General features: G+C 26.8%; 1 protein-coding gene across 16 annotated transcripts in view; it reads right to left on the bottom strand.

Annotated features, from left to right (window-relative positions):
* Positions 1 to 18851, bottom strand: part of LOC119612300 — a 32875-nt gene that overhangs the window by 11017 nt on the left and 3007 nt on the right. For 6 of the 16 annotated variants that reach the window (XR_005232123.1, XR_005232126.1, XR_005232129.1 and 3 more), the window contains exons 2-5: positions 16205 to 16362; positions 12298 to 12510; positions 5712 to 5781; positions 3492 to 3601 (exon numbers count right to left, since the gene is read on the bottom strand). Coding sequence is in view for 8 of the 16 variants with exons in the window: in XM_037968056.1 (XP_037823984.1) it covers positions 3492 to 3601; positions 5712 to 5781; positions 12298 to 12510; positions 16205 to 16295 (484 nt within the window). In the remaining 8 variants the exon portion in view is untranslated. Of the gene's footprint in view, positions 1 to 2745; positions 2856 to 3308; positions 3602 to 5711; positions 5782 to 12297; positions 12511 to 16204; positions 16363 to 18163; positions 18332 to 18851 lie in introns of those variants that run through there. The other 10 variants (XR_005232127.1, XM_037968060.1, XR_005232124.1 and 7 more) reach the window with 9 other exon arrangements.

The following is an 18851-nucleotide window of genomic DNA, read 5'->3' as shown; positions in this document are numbered from 1 at the left end:
AACAGAACTAGAACAGAACTAGAACAGAACTAGAACAGAACTAGAACAGAACTAGAACAGAACTAGAACAGAACTAGAACAGAACTGGAACAGAACTAGAACAGAACTAGAACAGAACTAGAACAGAACTAGAACAGAAACTAGAACAGAACTAGAACAGAACTAGAACAGAACTAGAACAGAACTAGAACAGAACTAGACAGAACTAGAACAGAACTAGAACAGAACTAGAACAGAACTAGAACAGAACTAGAACAGAACTAGAACAGAACTAGAACTAGAACAGAACTAGAACAGAACTAGAACAGAACTAGAACAGAACTAGAACAGAACTAGAACAGAACTAGAACAGAACTGGAACAGAACTGGAACAGAACTAGAACAGAACTAGAACAGAACTAGAACAGAACTAGAACAGAACTAGAACAGAACTAGAACAGAACTAGAACAGAACTAGAACAGAACTAGAACAGAACAGAACTAGAGCAGAACTAGAACAGAACTAAAACAGAACTAGAACAGAACTAGAACAGAACTAGAACAGAACTAGAACAGAACTAAACAGAACTAGAACAGAACTAGAACAGAACTAGAACAGAACTAGAACAGAACTAGAACAGAACTAGAACAGAACTAGAACAGAACTAGAACAGAACTAGAACAGAACTAGAACAGAACTAGAACAGAACTAGAACAGAACTAGAACAGAACTAGAACAGAACTAGAACAGAACTAGAACAGAACTAGAACAGAACTAGAACAGAACTAGAACAGAACTAGAACAGAACTAGAAACAGAACTAGAACAGAACTAGAACAGAACTAGAACAGAACTAGAACAGAACTAGAACAGAACTAGAACAGAACTAGAACAGAACTAGAACAGAACTAGAACAGAACTAAAACAGAACTAGAACAGAACTAGAGCAGAACTAGAACAGAACTAGAGCATAACTAGAGCAGAACTAGAACAGAACTAGAACAGAACTAGAACAGAACTAGAACACAGAACTAGAACAGAACTAGAACAGAACTAGAACAGAACTAGAACAGAACTAGAACAGAACTAGAACAGAACTAAACAGAACTAGAAACAGAACTAGAACAGAACTAGAACAGAACTAGAACAGAACTAGAACAGAACTAGAACAGAACTAGAACAGAACTAGAACAGAACTAGAACAGAACTAGAACAGAACTAGAACAGAACTAGAACAGAACTAGAACAGAACTAGAACAGAACTAGAACAGAACTAGAACAGAACTAGAACAGAACTAGAACAGAACTAGAACAGAACTAGAACAGAACTAGAACAGAACTAGAACAGAACTAGAACAGAACTAGAACAGAACTAGAACAGAACTAGAACTGAACTAGAACTGAACTAGAACTGAACTAGAACTGAACTAGAACTGAACTAGAACTAGAACTGAACTAGAACTGAACTAGAACTGAACTAGAACTGAACTAGAACTGAACTAGAACTGAACTAGAACTGAACTAGAACTGAACTAGAACTGAACTAGAACTGAACTAGAACTGAACTAGAACTGAACTAGAACTGAACTAGAACTGAACTAGAACTGAACTAGAACTGAACTAGAACTGAACTAGAACTGAACTAGAACTGAACTAGAACTGAACTAGAACTGAACTAGAACTGAACTAGAACTGAACTAGAACTGAACTAGAACTGAACTAGAACTGAACTAGAACTGAACTAGAACTGAACTAGAACTGAACTAGAACTGAACTAGAACTAGAACTGAACTAGAACAGAACTAGAACTGAACTAAAACTGAACTAAAACTGAACTAGAACTGAAATAGATTTGAACTAGAATTGAACTAGAAATGAACTAGAACTTAACTAGAACTGATCTAGAACTGAACTAGAACTTAACTTGAACTAGAACTGAACTAGAGCTGACCTAGAACAACGAGAGTCGTTCTGCCTCTCTCTTATTTTCTGTTTGTTATTGAGTTTATATAGATTACTCTCTTTGATTTAAGTGTTTGCTAAGGTGTTGTTTAAATTGTATATAAGTATTAACTAAATTTAAAGCTTTTTTAAATCATAATAAATAGTTGGAGAGTATTTTAAAATTATAATAGTTTTAGTTAATAAAATGTTAGTTAATTTTTCAATTACTGTTAATTTTATATGTTGTTTTCTATACAGCTGTTAAAAATTAAGATTCTGTTACTAAAACAAAATCTTTATTAGATTAAACTTAAGCTTAAATATTTAGTAGAAAAAGATGTTTGATTTTATGTATTTTTTTTTATTAAATGTTATATAGTTGAAGAAAACTTAATTAAAGTTTTTCAATAATTTTGTAATAGCTTCAATTAAATACAGCTTACGATACCAAATTGTGTTTTAAGCAAAAACTTTAATTAATTTTTTGTTTCGAAATTTTTATTATTTTTATGAAATGACTAAGAAAAAAAGTTAAAACTAAATTCAATGAAACATTTAACGAATTTTGTTTTGGTTTTTCTTTAGATTTTTTTTTTGTATGTGATTTTTTGTTTTTTATTTTATTAAATAAAATTTACAGAGTAAAATATGTTTTAAATTTAAACTATATTTAAAAATTGCACTTAAATTTTAAAATGACATTAATTTTATTAAGTATTTATTAATTGTTTTTTGTTAAATATGTTGTTTGTTGTTGTAGTTGTTGCTTGTATATCAACTATTAACTAGAAGAACTTGGTTTATTTCGAAATAAAACTTGAGCTAAAAAACAAAAGAATTTTCTTTTGTGTTTTTTTTTTTTTTTGTTTATGGCCTAAGATTTGTTAATAATTTTTTTTTAATTAAATTCTTAACAAATCAAACTTTCAAAACTGTAATTAAACCAAGAAAATAAAGAAAAGAAGAAGAGAAAAAAACAAAAAAAGATGAAAAAAATATATAAAAAGAAATTAAGTTTTTAAATAATTTTTTTAAGAAGAAAAAAATTTTATAAAAGAAAATTTAAATTTAATTTATTTTTTTAAGCCCCGGTAAAAACAGATGGTAGTTTTTTTATTTATAAAAAAAATAAATTAAATTTTATTTTCTTAAAAAAACAAAAAGTTTTATTTTTTTCTTCTCGTTTTTTTTTACAACAAAAAATTATTTTAAAAACTTATATTTCTTTAATATACTTTTTTTTTGTTAATTTGTGTGTTTTGTGGTTTGGTGTCATCTTTTTTATTGTTTTTTTGAATGAATTTGAAAAAATTCTTTTTTTACTTTTTTAAAATATTAACAAATTTTTGAGGATAAAAAACTAATTTTAGTCGTTGGCCTTTGTGAAATGTTTCATATTTTTCGTTTTTTTTTTATTAATTTAGTTTTTAGTTTTATTTATATTAATAATATACTTTTTGCTCGATGTTGTTTGTATAAATGTATTTTGTAGTTGTTGTTGGGTATTATTATTATATGATTGATTTTTTTTTGGTTTTGTGTTCTTATTTAGAATTCCTTGTTCTTACCCTTGTTGAGTTCTTGGAGCAATTTATCTTCGGGCTCATATTCCAAGGGGACCAAAGAGTTGGGAGTGAGGGGCTTGTCCTTAAGATACAAACCATAACGAGATGGGTATCTGAAAAAAGAGATAAAAATCGTAAATATTTTGTTTTAAAGTTTGTCTCAAGTCTAGTCTAGTCTAGTCTATAGTCTAGTCTATAGTCTAGTCTATAGTCTAGTCTATAGTCTAGTCTATAGTCTAGTCTATAGTCTAGTCTATAGTCTAGTCTATAGTCTAGTCTATAGTCTAGTCTATAGTCTAGTCTATAGTCTAGTCTATAGTCTAGTCTATAGTCTAGTCTATAGTCTAGTCTATAGTCTAGTCTATAGTCTAGTCTATAGTCTAGTCTATAGTCTAGTCTATAGTCTAGTCTATAGTCTAGTCTATAGTCTAGTCTATAGTCTAGTCTATAGTCTAGTCTATAGTCTAGTCTATAGTCTAGTCTATAGTCTAGTCTATAGTCTAGCCTATAGTCTAGTCTATAGTGTAGTCTATAGTCTAGTCTATAGTCTAGTCTATAGTCTAGTCTATAGTCTAGTCTATAGTCTAGTCTATAGTCTAGTCTATAGTCTAGTCTATAGTCTAGTCTATAGTCTAGTCTATAGTCTAGTCTATAGTCTAGTCTATAGTCTAGTCTACAGTCTAGTCTATAGTCTAGTCTATAGTCTAGTCTATAGTCTAGTCTACAGTCTAGTCTATAGTCTAGTCTATAGTCTAGTCTATAGTTTAGTCTATAGTCTAGTCTATAATCTAGTCTATAATCTAGTCTATAGTCTAGTCTATAGTCTAGTCCATAGTCTAGTCTATAGTGTAGTCTATAGTCTAGTCTATAGTCTAGTCTATAGTCTACTCTATAGTGCAGTCTATAGTCTAGTCTATAGTCTAGTCTATAGTCTAGTATATAGTCTAGTCTATAGTCTAATCTATAGTCTAGTCTATAGTCCAGTCTATAGTCTAGTCTATAGTCTAGTCTATAGTCTAGTCTATAGTCTAGTCTATAGTCTAGTCTATAGTCTAGTCTATAGTTTAGTCTATAGTCTAGTCTATAGTTTTGTCTATAGTCTATAGTCTAGTCTATAGTTTTGTCTATAGTCTAGTCTAGTCTATAGTCTGCTCTATAGTCTAGTCTATAGTGTACTCTATAGTCTAGTCTATAGTCTACTCTATAGTCTAGTCTATAGTGTACTCTATAGTCTAGTCTATAGTATAGTCTATAGTGAACTAGAACTGAACTAGAACAGAACTAGAACTGAACTAGAACTGAACTAGAACTGAACTAGAACTGAACTAGAACTGAACTAGAAACTGAACTAGAACTGAACTAGAACTGAACTAGAACTGAACTAGAACTGAACTAGAACTGAACTAGAACTGAACTAGAACTGAACTAGAACTGAACTAGAACTGAACTAGAACTGAACTAGAACTGAACTAGAACTGAACTAGAACTGAACTAGAACTGAACTAGAACTGAACTAGAACTGAACTAGAACTGAACTAGAACTGAACTAGAACTGAACTAGAACTGAACTAGAACTGAACTAGAACTGAACTAGAACTGAACTAGAACTGAACTAGAACTGAACTAGAACTGAACTAGAACTGAACTAGAACTGAACTAGAACTGAACTAGAACTGAACTAGAACTGAACTAGAACTGAACTAGAACTGAACTAGAACTGAACTAGAACTGAACTAGAACTGAACTAGAACTGAACTAGAACTGAACTAGAACTGAACTAGAACTGAACTAGAACTGAACTAGAACTGAACTAGAACTGAACTAGAACTGAACTAGAACTGAACTAGAACTGAACTAGAACTGAACTAGAACTGAACTAGAACTGAACTAGAACGAACTAGAACTGAACTAGAAACTGAACTAGAACTGAACTAGAACTGAACTAGAACTGAACTAGAACTGAACTAGAACTGAACTAGAACTGAACTAGAACTGAACTAGAACTGAACTAGAACTGAACTAGAACTGAACTAGAACTGAACTAGAACTGAACTAGAACTGAACTAGAACTGAACTAGAACTGAACTAGAACTGAACTAGAACTGAACTAGAACTGAACTAGAACTGAACTAGATCTGAACTAGATCTGAACTAGAATTGACTTAAAACTGAATTACAACTTAACTACTATTGAACTTGAACTACTTAGAACTTCATAATTACCTGCGTTCAATTTCTTGCATACGCTTCAAATGATCATTCCAGGCCTTCTCTGCATCGTAGTTAGCTGGAACTGAAAAGTACGATAAAAACAAAAACCATTAAAACCAAACTTGGCACCATTAAAAACAGTTTATTGTCATAAATAAACTTACAATTTTGTAGCAAGAAAAAATAAATTAAAAACAAATTTTAGCCAAACTTTAGCTTAAGCAGCAGCAATTCTCTCGGTATTAGCAGCAGTTTAAAATCAAACATTTTTTTTAGCAAATAAAGCAACAAAAAAGAAGAAAATTTACCATTTAAAAAGCAGGGTGAGGCATTGAGGATAAAAAGCAGTTATAGTTTGTTTTTTTCAAAAGCAAATTAAACAAAGAAAAAAAAAGAGAAAAATATTAGCAAGTTTTGTTAAACTATAAAAAAGGAATAAAAGGCGTTATTAGCATGAGTTTAAAAATATGCAAAATTTTGAAAAAATGAACGTTAACGAAATGCTTTAAATGAAACTTAACAAAAATAGAAGAACAACCTAAATAATGAATCAGATAATATTTTAGTTATTTTTTTGTTTAATTAACAATTTATTAACATGGCTAAGAAATACATTAAATTCTTTATATGAGATTTAATATCTATAGGATATCTGCTGTTTTGTGGCTTTTTCTTTATTTATTTGTTGTATTGATACATAAACTTCTATTATTAATAACATTTTGGTTTTTTTCGCTTTTTAGATGACCCAAAACTGCTTGATTAGTTAGACACACATTTAATATATAAAAACACACACACAGTTACACTTAATCTCTCATCTATAGAACATTAGATCTTTTTTTTTTGGTATTTTTTTAAATATAGATTTTATTTTCTTATAATTTTAGTGTTCTGCATCGATATTTTGTTTTTGTAATGAAAGAAAGAAAAAAAGAACAAAAACAATTTATATAGTTTATTAATATTTCTGTTTTTAGATTTTTTGGGAAATATATCTTGTTGGGTTTTTTAGCTGGGTTGGGATAATATATAGAAAAGTATTTGAAAATATTTGTGTGTGTGTGTGTGGGTTTGAAGGTATTTCTTAATAATCCCATTATAAAGGGATATTTCTCATATAGTTAGCAACAGATTTATTAAGAAATGTTTTGGAAAATCTTAATATTTAATTTTTGGACTAAAATAAAAAAGTACTTTTTCAAAAAGTACTAAATTAGTCCCTTTTCATTAAAATTTTATATTTTTAGTGATTTCTGTTTACATTTTGACCAAAAATAAAAAAGTACTTTTTTAGAAAAAGTACCAAAATCATGACTCTCTAAAAAGTACAACTGAAAACTCCAGTATTTGTACCAAAAAGTGCCAAAACAGTTCTCGTTATTTTAAATTTTTACTGATTTCTGGTTAATTTTAATCAGAAAATAAAAAAAGTACCAAAAAAGTACTTTTTTAAAAAGTACCAATTTAGTCCTTTCTAACTAAATTTTCATATTTATATTGATTTGGGTTAAATTTTTGAACTAAAATAAAAAAGTATTTTTTTTTTTTTTTTAAAGTACCAAAATCATATGCATCAAAAAGTACAACTAAACAAAGTATTTGCTTTAAAAAAGGGAACAAATTATAAATTTTTAGTTACAATTTAAAATTTATACTAATTTCTGTTCAATTTTAGGCCAAAAGTAAAATAGTACCAAAAAAGTACTTTTTTAAAAAGTACCAAATTAGTTCTTTTTAATTAAAATTTCATATTTATATTGAATTTTGCTTAATTTTCGGCTTAAAATAAAAAAGTACTTTTTCTAAAAAAAAGTACCAAAATCGTGTCACATCAAAAAAGTACAATGAAAGCAAAGTATTTGCGTTAAAAATGCACCAAAATGGCCCTCTTTATTTAAAATTATTAATTTATACCGATTTTTGTTAAATTTAAACTTTTTTCTAAAGTACCCGAAATAAAAACACTACAAAAAAGTATTTTTTCCAGAATGTATTATATACATATTCAGTTATTGAGGAAAGTACTAATATAAAGTTTACCAAAAGTTCTTAAGTATTAAAATAACTAATAAATTCATTTTTGGATCTGTTGTTTACATTCTAGTTTACCAAGGTGTGGAAAAGTGTCTAATGTTTTAAACAATGAAAATATTTTTCCCAAAAGTAAACACTTTAATATGCATTATTAAATGGAAATTTTACCGCTGTTTGGTTTTGTAAATTTCGGAAAATTTTCTATTAATGGAGTGTCTACTCTCTAGACTACTAAGGGTTAGGAAAGTGTCTAGTCTTTAAAACATTTCAAAAAATTTTTACAAAATATATTTTAAACAGAAAATTGTGAGAAAAATTTTAAATAATATTTGAAACTTTCTGTTCATTTAATTTGACATCAGCTTTCTACTCTTTAGATTACCAAGGGGTGAAAAAGTGAACAAGCTGCACTAAAGTTGCTAGAAGTCTTAGTGTAAATTTTTAAAAGTCTTTAAAGATCTTTATAAATCTTTAATTAAGATAATTGAGTGGAAGCTTCTTTTCAGAAGTTTCCATTTAATACATTTTTAATTAGCTATCTACTTTGTAGATTACTGAGAGCTAATAAAGTGTCAAATGCCTGAAACTTTTTAAAAGTCTTTAGATTTCAAAGTAAAACCATAAATTTTGGGAAATTAAATGAAAATTTTCAAATTCTTTCAAGAAGTTTATATAAAATTCGTTTTAAAACATGTGGCTACTGCATAGATTACTAATGGGGTGCTTAAGGGACAAGTGTCTTAAACTTTTGTAAGAATCTTTAGACTTTTATGTGTAAAATATATTTAAGAAAATTTTTGATTAAGTTTCTTTTGTTTTTAAAAGCTTTTATTAGATATAGTTTTGTTCGACTATCTACTGCGTAGATTACTAAGGACGGGTGAAGTGACAAATGTTTTAAACTTACAAAAGAGTCTTGAAAATGTTATTTTAAGTCCCTATTTTGGTGGAATAAACTGAAAATTGTTCAAATTTTTATTTAAATTCTATTATGTGTAATTTTTAATCAATTAACTACTGTTTAGATTACTAGGGGCAAATAAAGTGTTAAATTACTTCCAATTACTAGAAGTCTAAACAACAGCAAGGTTAAGCATAACTTTTTGAAAACTAATTGATTTGAATACTTAAGTGATAGTTTAACAGTTTCCGTCAGTTTTAAACTTGGCCTTATGTCTACTCTTTAGATTACTAGGGGTTGGTAAAGTGTCTAATGTTTTAAATTTACTAAACGGCTTTTGGTCTTCTAGGTAAATTCTCTATATTGAGGAGTAAATTGAAAATAGTTAAAATTTTTAAAGAAATTTTATTAATGTCCTTTTTAAACGTGTGTCTACTTTCTAGATTACCTAGAGGTGGTAAAGTATCTAACATCCTTTAACTTTTAGGACTTTAAATTTCTAGGAAATTTCTTTAAAATTCATTGAATATGTTTTATTTGCTTTTAAAAGTTTCTTATAGATTTAATTTTGTTGGAATATCCATCTACCCTGTAGATTACTAAGGAGTAGTAAGCTGCCAAAAGTTTTTTTTGCAATATGTTTGGCATTAAAAGGTCATTTCTAATTTAAAATTATGAAATGAAAGGTATATTTGTCTAACATTGAAATTTCTAAAAAAAAAAAATATTTCAAAATTTGTTGTTATATTTAAAACAACAACAAATTTTTCTGCTAGTAAATAAATTTTATTATTTAGTTTATAAAAAAACAAAAAAAGGAGTGAAAAAAATCTCAAGTAACATAAACCTTGAAAGTTTTCTTTTTTTTTTGATCTTTCACAGCTAACGCCCACTCAAAATTTTTGCATTTCAAATCATAAATTATAATGAGTTTGTTGAGAACTTTTAAAAAAGCTTTTTTTTCTTCTTCTCTCTTTCTTTCTATATGTTTAATAAACAATATAAACTTATGTTTAAAAAAAAATTGGCAAAAAAAACATATGTTTAAATGTAGAGGTATATTTCTATATATATTTTCGATATCTGATATTTAATTCTGCAAAGGTGTGTGTGTGTGTGAGTGTGTTATTAATTTGCATATGTATTTTAAGAAATTTTAAAATATATATTTTGTTTTTGTTTATTATTTTTATAAATTTGTTTATAATAAAATTGAGAAAATTTTTTAAATTTATATGAAAATAAGCAGAAAGAAGAAGAGAAAAAAACTATTTATTATTAATGAAATTTTATACCAAATTTTGTATACGAAAATAAACAACAAAGAAAAAGCTTTTCTATTTAAAAAAATTGTTTTTTTGTATAATATAAACAAAAATTTTTTTTCAACCATATAATAAATAAAAATAATTTATTTAAAAAATATTGTATAATATTTGTTTTGAGAAAAACAACAACAATACATAATTGACGTAATATTTTTAAAACATTTAAATAAATTAACTAATATTAACCTAAAACCTTGAAAATTTATTAAATTTCTTTTAGATTAATTTTTTTAAAAGTGTCTACTCTTTGGTTTACTAAGGGCTAGTAAAGTGTTAAATGTTTTAAAGTTTCAAAAAGACTTTAGTTTACAGTGTAAAGAATATATTTTGTTGCAGTTAAAAGAAAATTTTTTAGTTATTTTTAGGAATTTTTATTAGTTTTAAGGGTGTGTCTACCGACTAGTTTACTAAGGGGCGATAAAGTGTCTAAGCTCTCAAACATACTAGGAATGTCTCGATGACTAGAAAAAGCCTCTATTTTGGGTAATTTAATAATTATTTATTAGTTATTTGTAAGAATTTCCAACAGATTCATATTTGTGGGAGAGTCTACTCGTTTGATTACTAGGGACTGATAAAGTGTCAAATGTCAAGTATCAATAAATTACTGTGTTAAAAAGACATTTTGCAACAATTGCAATATTTTTAATATTTTCTAAATATTTTTAAGAATTCCTGTTAGTTTTAGTTTCTTAGGCTGTTTACTCTCTAGATTACTAAGGGCTAAGTAAAGGGTCAATAGTCTCAAACTTACTGGGAGTTAAAAAACTGCTATGTAAAGCCTTTATTTTGGGAAATTCATTAAGTTTTGTTAATTATTTATAAAAGTTTCTTTTACATTCATTTTTATAAGAGTGTCTACTCTTTTGTTTACTTAGGACTGATAAAGTGTCAAATGTTTTAAAATTTTTTTATAAAACATTTAATTACTGTGTAAGGAAGACATTTTGAAGCAATTCCTAAACTATTTTAAAGAATTCCTGTTAGTTTTAGTTTTTAAGGTGATTACTCTATAGATTACAAAGGACTGATAGAGGGTCAAAAGTCTCAAACTTACTGGGAGTCGAACAACTGCTATGTAAAGCTTCTATTTTGAGATTTTTTTTTAATTCTTATTAATTATTTATAAAAGTTTTTATTAGATTAATTTTTGTGCGAGTGTCTACTCTTTTGTTTACCAAGGACTGATAAAGTGTGAAGTGTTCTAATGTTACTAGGAGTTTTAAGATTGCTAGGAGTCTATGTAAAACTTCTATTTTGGGATTTTCTTTAAATTCTTATTAATTATTTATAAACGTTTATTTTACAATCATTTTTGTGAAAGTGTCTACTCTTTCGATTACTAAGGTCTGGTAAAGTGGTTAATGTTTTAAAGTTACTAGGAGACTTTAGATTTATATTTGAAAACAATTCTAAGAATAGTTTTTTTTTAATTTCTATTATTTTCAGTTTTATTGAGGTGTCTACTCTCTACATTACCAAAGACTGATAAAGTGACAAGAGTCTAAAACTTACTGGGAAATGACAAACTATTATGTAAAGCTATCATTTTGGGTAATTCAATAAATTAATAAGTATTCATAAAAGTTTCTGTTAGATAAATTTTTGTGGGAGTGTTTACTTTTTAGTTTACTATGGGTTGGTAAAGTGTCTAAGGTCTTAAAGTAGCTAAGAGCCTCTAGATTACTATGCAAAGCTAACATTTTATGACAATTCAAAGAATATTTTAAGTTTTTTTTTATTTCCATTAGTTTCTGTTCAATTGGAGTGTTTACTTTTTAGATTACAAAGGACTGGTTAAGTGATAGGAGTCTAAAACTTATTGGGAGTCAATAAACTACTATAAAAAGATAATATTTTAGGAAATTCAATAAATTTTTATTAATAATTATCTAAAAAAGTTTCTATTACATTCAGTTTTGTAGGAGTATCTACTTTTTAGTTTACCAAGGGCTGATAAAGTGTCAACTGCCTTAAAGTTGCTAGGAGCCTTTAGATTACTATATAAAGCTAACATTCAAAGACAATTCAAAAAAAACATTTTTAGTTATATTTGAAAACTTCTAGTAGATTAATTTTTACTTGGGTAACTACTTTCTAGTTTACTTAGGGCTAGTAAAGTATCAAATGTTTCAAATATTTAAAAATCTAATAAACATATAATAATGAATTTAATGTTTAATGTCGAGATGTTTTGAAATGTTTTTTTTATTAAAAATGTGTTTATGTTAAAAAGCTGTTTGAAAATTTTTCGAAAAGGATTTAAATTAAAAAGCTTTTAATAATATTTAACTTTAAAATGAAGAAAAAAGTTTTAAAAACTTCAACTTACTTGTTCTGCTGTAATGATGATCGTAGATGGCACGTGGAGAATAGCCATAGGTGTCTCTGCTGACGGGCAAATATCTGTAGCCATGAGACTGTACACGCTCGTTGGCGGTAGCAGGCTCATCATAGATGCTCCTGTATGTGGCAGGAGAATCTAAGTATGAGCTGTAAGGGCGAGAAGCTCTAGGAGTCTCATGGGCACGGATATCCTCAGATCCTGGAAAGAAAAGATGAAGAAAAAAAGAACAATTATTAAATAAGTTTCAACTTTTTCTCTTTTACTATTACTTAATATTAGGGTCTTTATTTATTTTATATGTTTTCAAACAAATCAGTTGTGTTCTTAATTTAAAACTTGTCACTACCTCTTTTCTTAAACGCAAAAGTTCTATTTATTTTTCCTCATATAACAAGACAACAAGAAAAATTTCTTTTCCTACCAGACAGACAATAAAATTGGGTGACTATACGAATAAATTTTTAGAATTTTCAGTGATAAAAATAGATATTAAAAAACAGAAAATAAAACCAAACAAAATTTGTTTAAAAAAAAAACGAAAAAACAAATTAACGTAACTTTACGTAAATGGTTTAACGCAGAGTTACGTTACGTTGTGTTAAGAAATTTAAGGTTTTTGTGTTCTACACCTTTAAACAAAGTTTGTTTCTTTGGTTTCATTTGCAGAATTACAATAAAATCAGTTTATTTCAATTACGTCAACTAACGTTACGTTATAGCGAATAAAGTAAACATTTACGATTTTGGAATTTTCTGTGATACAAATATATGTTTATTAAAAATAGAAAATAAAATCAAACAGAATTTGTTCAAAACATCGAAAAAAGTTTAACATTACGTTACGTAAATTGTTATACGCAGAGTTACGTTACGTTATGTTCAGAATAATAATATTTTTGCTTACTAAACATTTAAACAAAGTTTGTTTCTTTGGTTTCATTTACAAAATTGCCAGAAACTTAGTTTATTGCAAATACGTAAACTTACGTTACGTAATGGTAAACTTTTTATTAACATAAATTACTATTTTTTTAATTTAAAATTTAAAAAAAAACTTAATATTTACTTTAAAATTATATTAAATTCTGATATTAACGTAAATACGTAAACATACGTTACGTAACAGCCAATTAAGTAAACCATTAATTGCTATAAATTATATTTAAATTTAAACAAATTTTAATATTAACTTTAAAATTTCTTTGAATTATGTTATTTCAACTAGTATGGTTACGTCACGTTTACGTAAATATCATTGAATTTTCTTTTAGAAAAGGAAGAAATTTAAAATAGTTGTAAGAAAATTTGTTAAACTAATTAATAAATATTAGCAGAAATCCTGAGAATTTATGAGTAAATTCCTGTTTGTTGAAGCGTCCACTCTTTAGATTACTAAGGGGCGATAAAGTGACAAATGCTTTAAAGTCACTAAAAGTCCTTAGTATACTATTTAAATCCTACATTTTAGGAATTTTATTGAATATTTTGCAGTTTATTCAAAATTTTTCGTTATGTTCACACTATTTTTGGTCTGTCTACTCTTTGGGTGTTAATTATTTTAACTTTACTAAGATATTTCAAACTTAGTTTAAAGTTATTGTGGTAATTTGAAGAAAAATTTCGCTGACATTTTTTTCCACAAAGTATTAAATTTCCTTTTAAATAGTGTGTTTACTACATAGTTTACCAAGGGATAATAAAGTGTTAAAGGCTTTTAAGAATGAGCTAATTAATCTCTAAATAAAGCATTAATTTTTAAAGAAACTTAATGAAGTTTTCTTTGTTTTCTTTTGGTTTATTTCCAGTAAATTCATTTTCATTACAGTGTCTACTCTTTAGTTTACTAAGGACTGGTACAGGGGCAAAAGTCTCAAATTTACTGGAAGTCTTTAAAAATCCTCTATTTTAAGAAACATTTATTTTAGTTATTTGTAGGAATATCTATAAGATTAAGTTTTGTTGGAGTGTCCACACCTTAGTTTACTTAGGGCTGATAAAGTGTCAAATGTTTTAAATTTACTAGAAGATTTTAGTTTACAGTCTAAAGCTTACATTTTAGCTTAATTCAAAGAATAATTTCTAGTTAATAAAACGAAGTTCTATTATGTTCAATTTTTTGGGGCTGTCTACTTAATAGTTTACCAAGGGATAGTAAAGTGTCAAATATCTTAAAATTACTTCAACTCCTTAGATTTCCATGTAAGGCCTACATTTAATTCAAAGAACAATTTCTAGTTACTAAAAAGAAGTTCTATTGGTTTCAGTTTTTTTGGATTGTTTACTTTTTAGATTACTAAGGTATAGAAGAGTGGCTAATAAAGCAAAAATGGTTATTCGTATCCAAAATAAAGCATTTTTTGGGGAATGGAAATAAATAAACAATTTCGTATTATTTTTGTGAGTTTTTAATAAATTGTAGTTTGTTGTAGTGACTACTCTTTAGTTTACTAAGGGTTGAAAAAGTGTCAAATATGGAAAATTTTTAAAATATTCTAAAGTAACGTTAGAGTTTATAGAAATTGTTTTGGAATAGTTTTTCTAACCAAAATAATTGGAAACATTTTCTTAAAAAGTCTTTAGTCTTTACGTAACGTAAACACGCAAATAAATTAAAATCTTCTGAAATGGAAATCAAAAAAGAATTTGATACTATTTATTTTCAAAAATTTCATATCGCAATAATTTATTCCCCTTCCACCCTTTCTCAAACCCACTTATTTCCTCTTTAGTCTTAATTTAAATATATATTTTACGTCATTTGTTTTAAACAAATTTCAATACGTTTAATTCTTTTGTTTTTGGAATTTATATATTTCTTTATTTTTACGTATTTGAAATTGAAACAGTTTTTTTTTTTTTCTTCATTGGCTTTTTGCCAAATTATACAATTTGCTTTTTGTATATAAATTTTTTTTGTATTTTTTTCGCCAGCGTTAATCAAAATACCAATACGAAAACTGTACTAAATATTCTTATTTTTTTCGTGGAAATTGCAGAAAATTTAAATTTATATTGAGATTTTTATTTTGTGTATTCTTTTTTTTTAGGTTATGAATACAAAAAAAAAAAAAAATACTAAAGTATCAAATATTTGGATTAGTAGAGTAGTTTAAATGGAATTTGCTAATGGGTTCTTGAAGAGAGAAGTATAATATTCTAATTGATATACAGACATTTGGAATTAAATTATTCAAAGATTTACAAAAAGATTTTTAAAAAAACTTTTCAAATAAAGTGAATTCTTTAGTTTTCGGAAAATTTGGACTGTAACTCTAAGAAAGAACCCGTTTTACGCCTAATATACCCTTTTAATAACGGCCATTTCCTTAAAAAGCTCTATCATACATTTAAGTTAAGCTTTCTTTTTGTTCTTATGTGGAAACAGTCTTCCTCCAGATTTCTAAACTTTTTCTCTTTTGGTCTTTATTAAATTACCTTAAAAACATCTTTAAGAAAAGCTTTTTGAAAGTTTTTAACCATTCACAGTTATATATAAACTGTTACTTCTTAATGTTTGCTTAAAGCTTTTTAAAAGCTCTTTTAAATGTTGTATTTCAGTGTGTATAGAAAAAGATTCCCTAAAGTTTTCTAAGCTTTTTTCCTTTTTACTTTTAAAAGTTCTCATTAAGTTTTTTAAAAGCTCTAATCTTAATTTCTTTGAAGTTTTTTCTAAGCTTTTTTCAGCTTTTGTCCAACAACAGCTGGTTTTCAAATCTCAATTATAAGCTGTTACTTCTAAAAGTTCTCATAAAGCTTTTTAAAAAGCTCTAATCTTAATTTCTTTGAAGTTTTTTTCTACTTCCTATTTGCAAAGAGTTTCACTAAAGTTTTCTAAGCTTTTAGCAGCTTTTGTCCAACATTTTTTTATTTTGTTGTAAAATTTTCAACTTACCCTTCAAGGATCTGATATAGGATTGCCAGAACTTAGCCTTCTTGCTGGGGCTCTCGTTGCGACCAATCATTTCCAAATGGTTCTTGAACATCTTGATCGATTTGTTTGTGTGTGTGTGTTTTAAGCGTAAAAAGTTCGTTTAATTAAGGACTCGTTCGCTGTTAAAGAAAACAGAAATTAAAATTATTAATAATTTGTCTTAAAAAAATAACAAATACAATTACAACATTAAAATTAAAACAAAACTTTCAAGGAACTGTTATTAATAATTTAATTTTACCAAAAGCTTTCTAGAAAACATTATAGTTTGAAGAATTACACATTTTCCTAGAAAATTGAACGCATTTTCAAAGTCTTATAGCTTTCTGAAAAGCTTTCTAAGCTTTTCTTACAAGTTTATGTAAAGCTTTTCGAATAAGAAGTTTATAAAACAATATATAACAAATTTTGTAAACTAAAGCTTTTCAAAACTTCATCTTATAAGAAGTAAATTTCTAGTTAAAAATTTGTTGTGTACTATCCCTTTCTCCTTTTCTCGCAATTATAAGCTTCTAGAACTTGAGCTTTTACACAAATTCTCTTCGAAACATTAAAGCTTAATAGCTTAAAGCTTGTGAATAATGAATTTGTTAAAAGAAAATTCTAAAAAATATTGTATAAACTAAAGCTTTTCAAAAGATCTACTTAAATACTTGTCAGAAAAGTTTGACAAGATCAATAGAAATCTACGAATATTCTAAAGCTTTTGAAAAGCTCAATGTAAAGTAAAAGCAATAATTGTGAAAATGTTTAAAGCTTTCCAAAAACTTTATACTTTGTAAGTTTGACAAGATCAATAGAAATCTCGGAATATTCTAAAGCTTTTCAAAAGCTCAATTTAAAGTAAGACTTATAATGAAAAAACAAAAATTGTGAAAATGTTTAAAGCTTTCCAAAAACTTGAAATATAAAAAAAAAACTCTCTAAACAAGCTAAAAGCTCAACTTAAGGACGTGTGAGAAATAAATTGTTTAATATCGTAAACTTCAGCTTTCTTCACAGCTTCTTAAATATTTTAAACTTAAGCTTTTAGAAAGCTTTTCTTAGATAATATAAGAAAAAAAAAATATGTGAAGTTATAGAAAGCTTAAATAATTGTAAGTAGAAGAAGATTAATCAGGAAATATACTCAACATTGAAGATTGTACTTTTGGGTTTTCAGAGAGCTTAAATAGTTAGAAGAACCTTTTAAAAGCTTTTAAGAAAGCTTAAGCTTTTGAAAAGCTTCTGCTAGAAAATTTATATTTGGACGTTAAGAGGTCTTGTAAAGATCAATAAACCACAAGAAATATACAAAAAGCTTTTTGATGTTAAGCTTTCAAAAAGCTTTTTGATCATAAGCTTTCAAAAAGCTTTTCTTTGGAAAATGTTCAGATATTTTAAACAAAAACAAACTAAATGTTTTAATATTTCCATAAAAAGCTTTCTGTTTTCGTAAAGCTTTTATTGAATTTCAAATGTGTTGTCATTATTTCTCACAAAATAATTTACAGGATTCCTTTATAAATCTATGTCAATAATTTCTCTCACTACATAAAGTACAAAGTTTATAATTTGTATTTTTTTTTCAGACAAATTCTTTAACATTTCCTTTTGGCCTGTAACATTGTATTGCAACTATTTTAGTCAAATTTAAACAAGTACAAAGTTCATTTGTTAAATTTTTTTATATATTGTTTTATATGAATAGCAAATTGACAACACTTTCACTTGATTCCACACTTAATTTTTATTTTGTGTTCCAATTTTTCACATTTTCACATTATAGAATATATTAGAAGCATTTAATTTTATATTTTTTTTTGTAAAAAATAGTTGGTATACACGACAAGATCATGACACTAAAAATAAATTCCGATTTTTTTTCCCTACACTTGTTTGAAAATAAATAAAATAAATACTTGATGTTTAATCACTCACACGAGTCGTTTGAAAACAAGAACGAAAAAATTGAAATTCTTTAAAAAAAATTATTGTCTGCAGCAAGCAAAAATCGATCGATCTTTTGCGATGACACAACGACAACTGACGCAATTTCTTGAGTGTATGATAAAGTTGTTGATTTCGAAATCCCCTTTCTAAGGCAAAAGAGTGGAATGAGTGAGTAAGTGTCTTTGTATGTGTGTATGTGTAAGTGAGGATATTTTAAGATTTGTATTAGTGTGAGAGAGTAAATTTTCATTTCTATTTTTTTTAGCACAAATATGAAATAGAAATGTGTGAAATTTTGGCGTTTTTTTATAGCGTTTCATTATTTTGTATTTTTTTCTATTTTCTAGTTTGTTGTTGTTTTTGTTTTACTTTTTTTGTATTTTTTTCGATTTTTTCGCACTAGCTTTAGCTAAAAATTTCAGTTATTTTTAAATGTCCTTGAGCAGTGTGTAGCGCAGCAAGAAACAGCAACAGCATCAACTACAGCAGCAACAACAACTTTTCAAAAAAGAAACCACCAAATATTTAGAAAAGTTTTGTATTTGTTGTTGACGTTTTGTTTTAAGCATTAGTTTTGTTGTTAATGGATGATTTATTACAGAATTATGTGGATTTTTTTTTTTTTTTTGTTTTTGTTTGGTATAGAATTCCAAAAGAGCTTTTTCTTGAATATATA

The sequence above is a fragment of the Lucilia sericata genome, unplaced genomic scaffold, assembly GCF_015586225.1.
Source record: "Lucilia sericata isolate MDLA Ls3-8-SP2 unplaced genomic scaffold, ASM1558622v1 Contig001646F_arrow, whole genome shotgun sequence".
NCBI classification, from domain to species: domain Eukaryota; kingdom Metazoa; phylum Arthropoda; class Insecta; order Diptera; family Calliphoridae; genus Lucilia; species Lucilia sericata.
The sequence above is the reverse complement of the archived record's forward strand: the minus strand, read 5'-3'. Positions and strand labels throughout refer to the sequence as shown.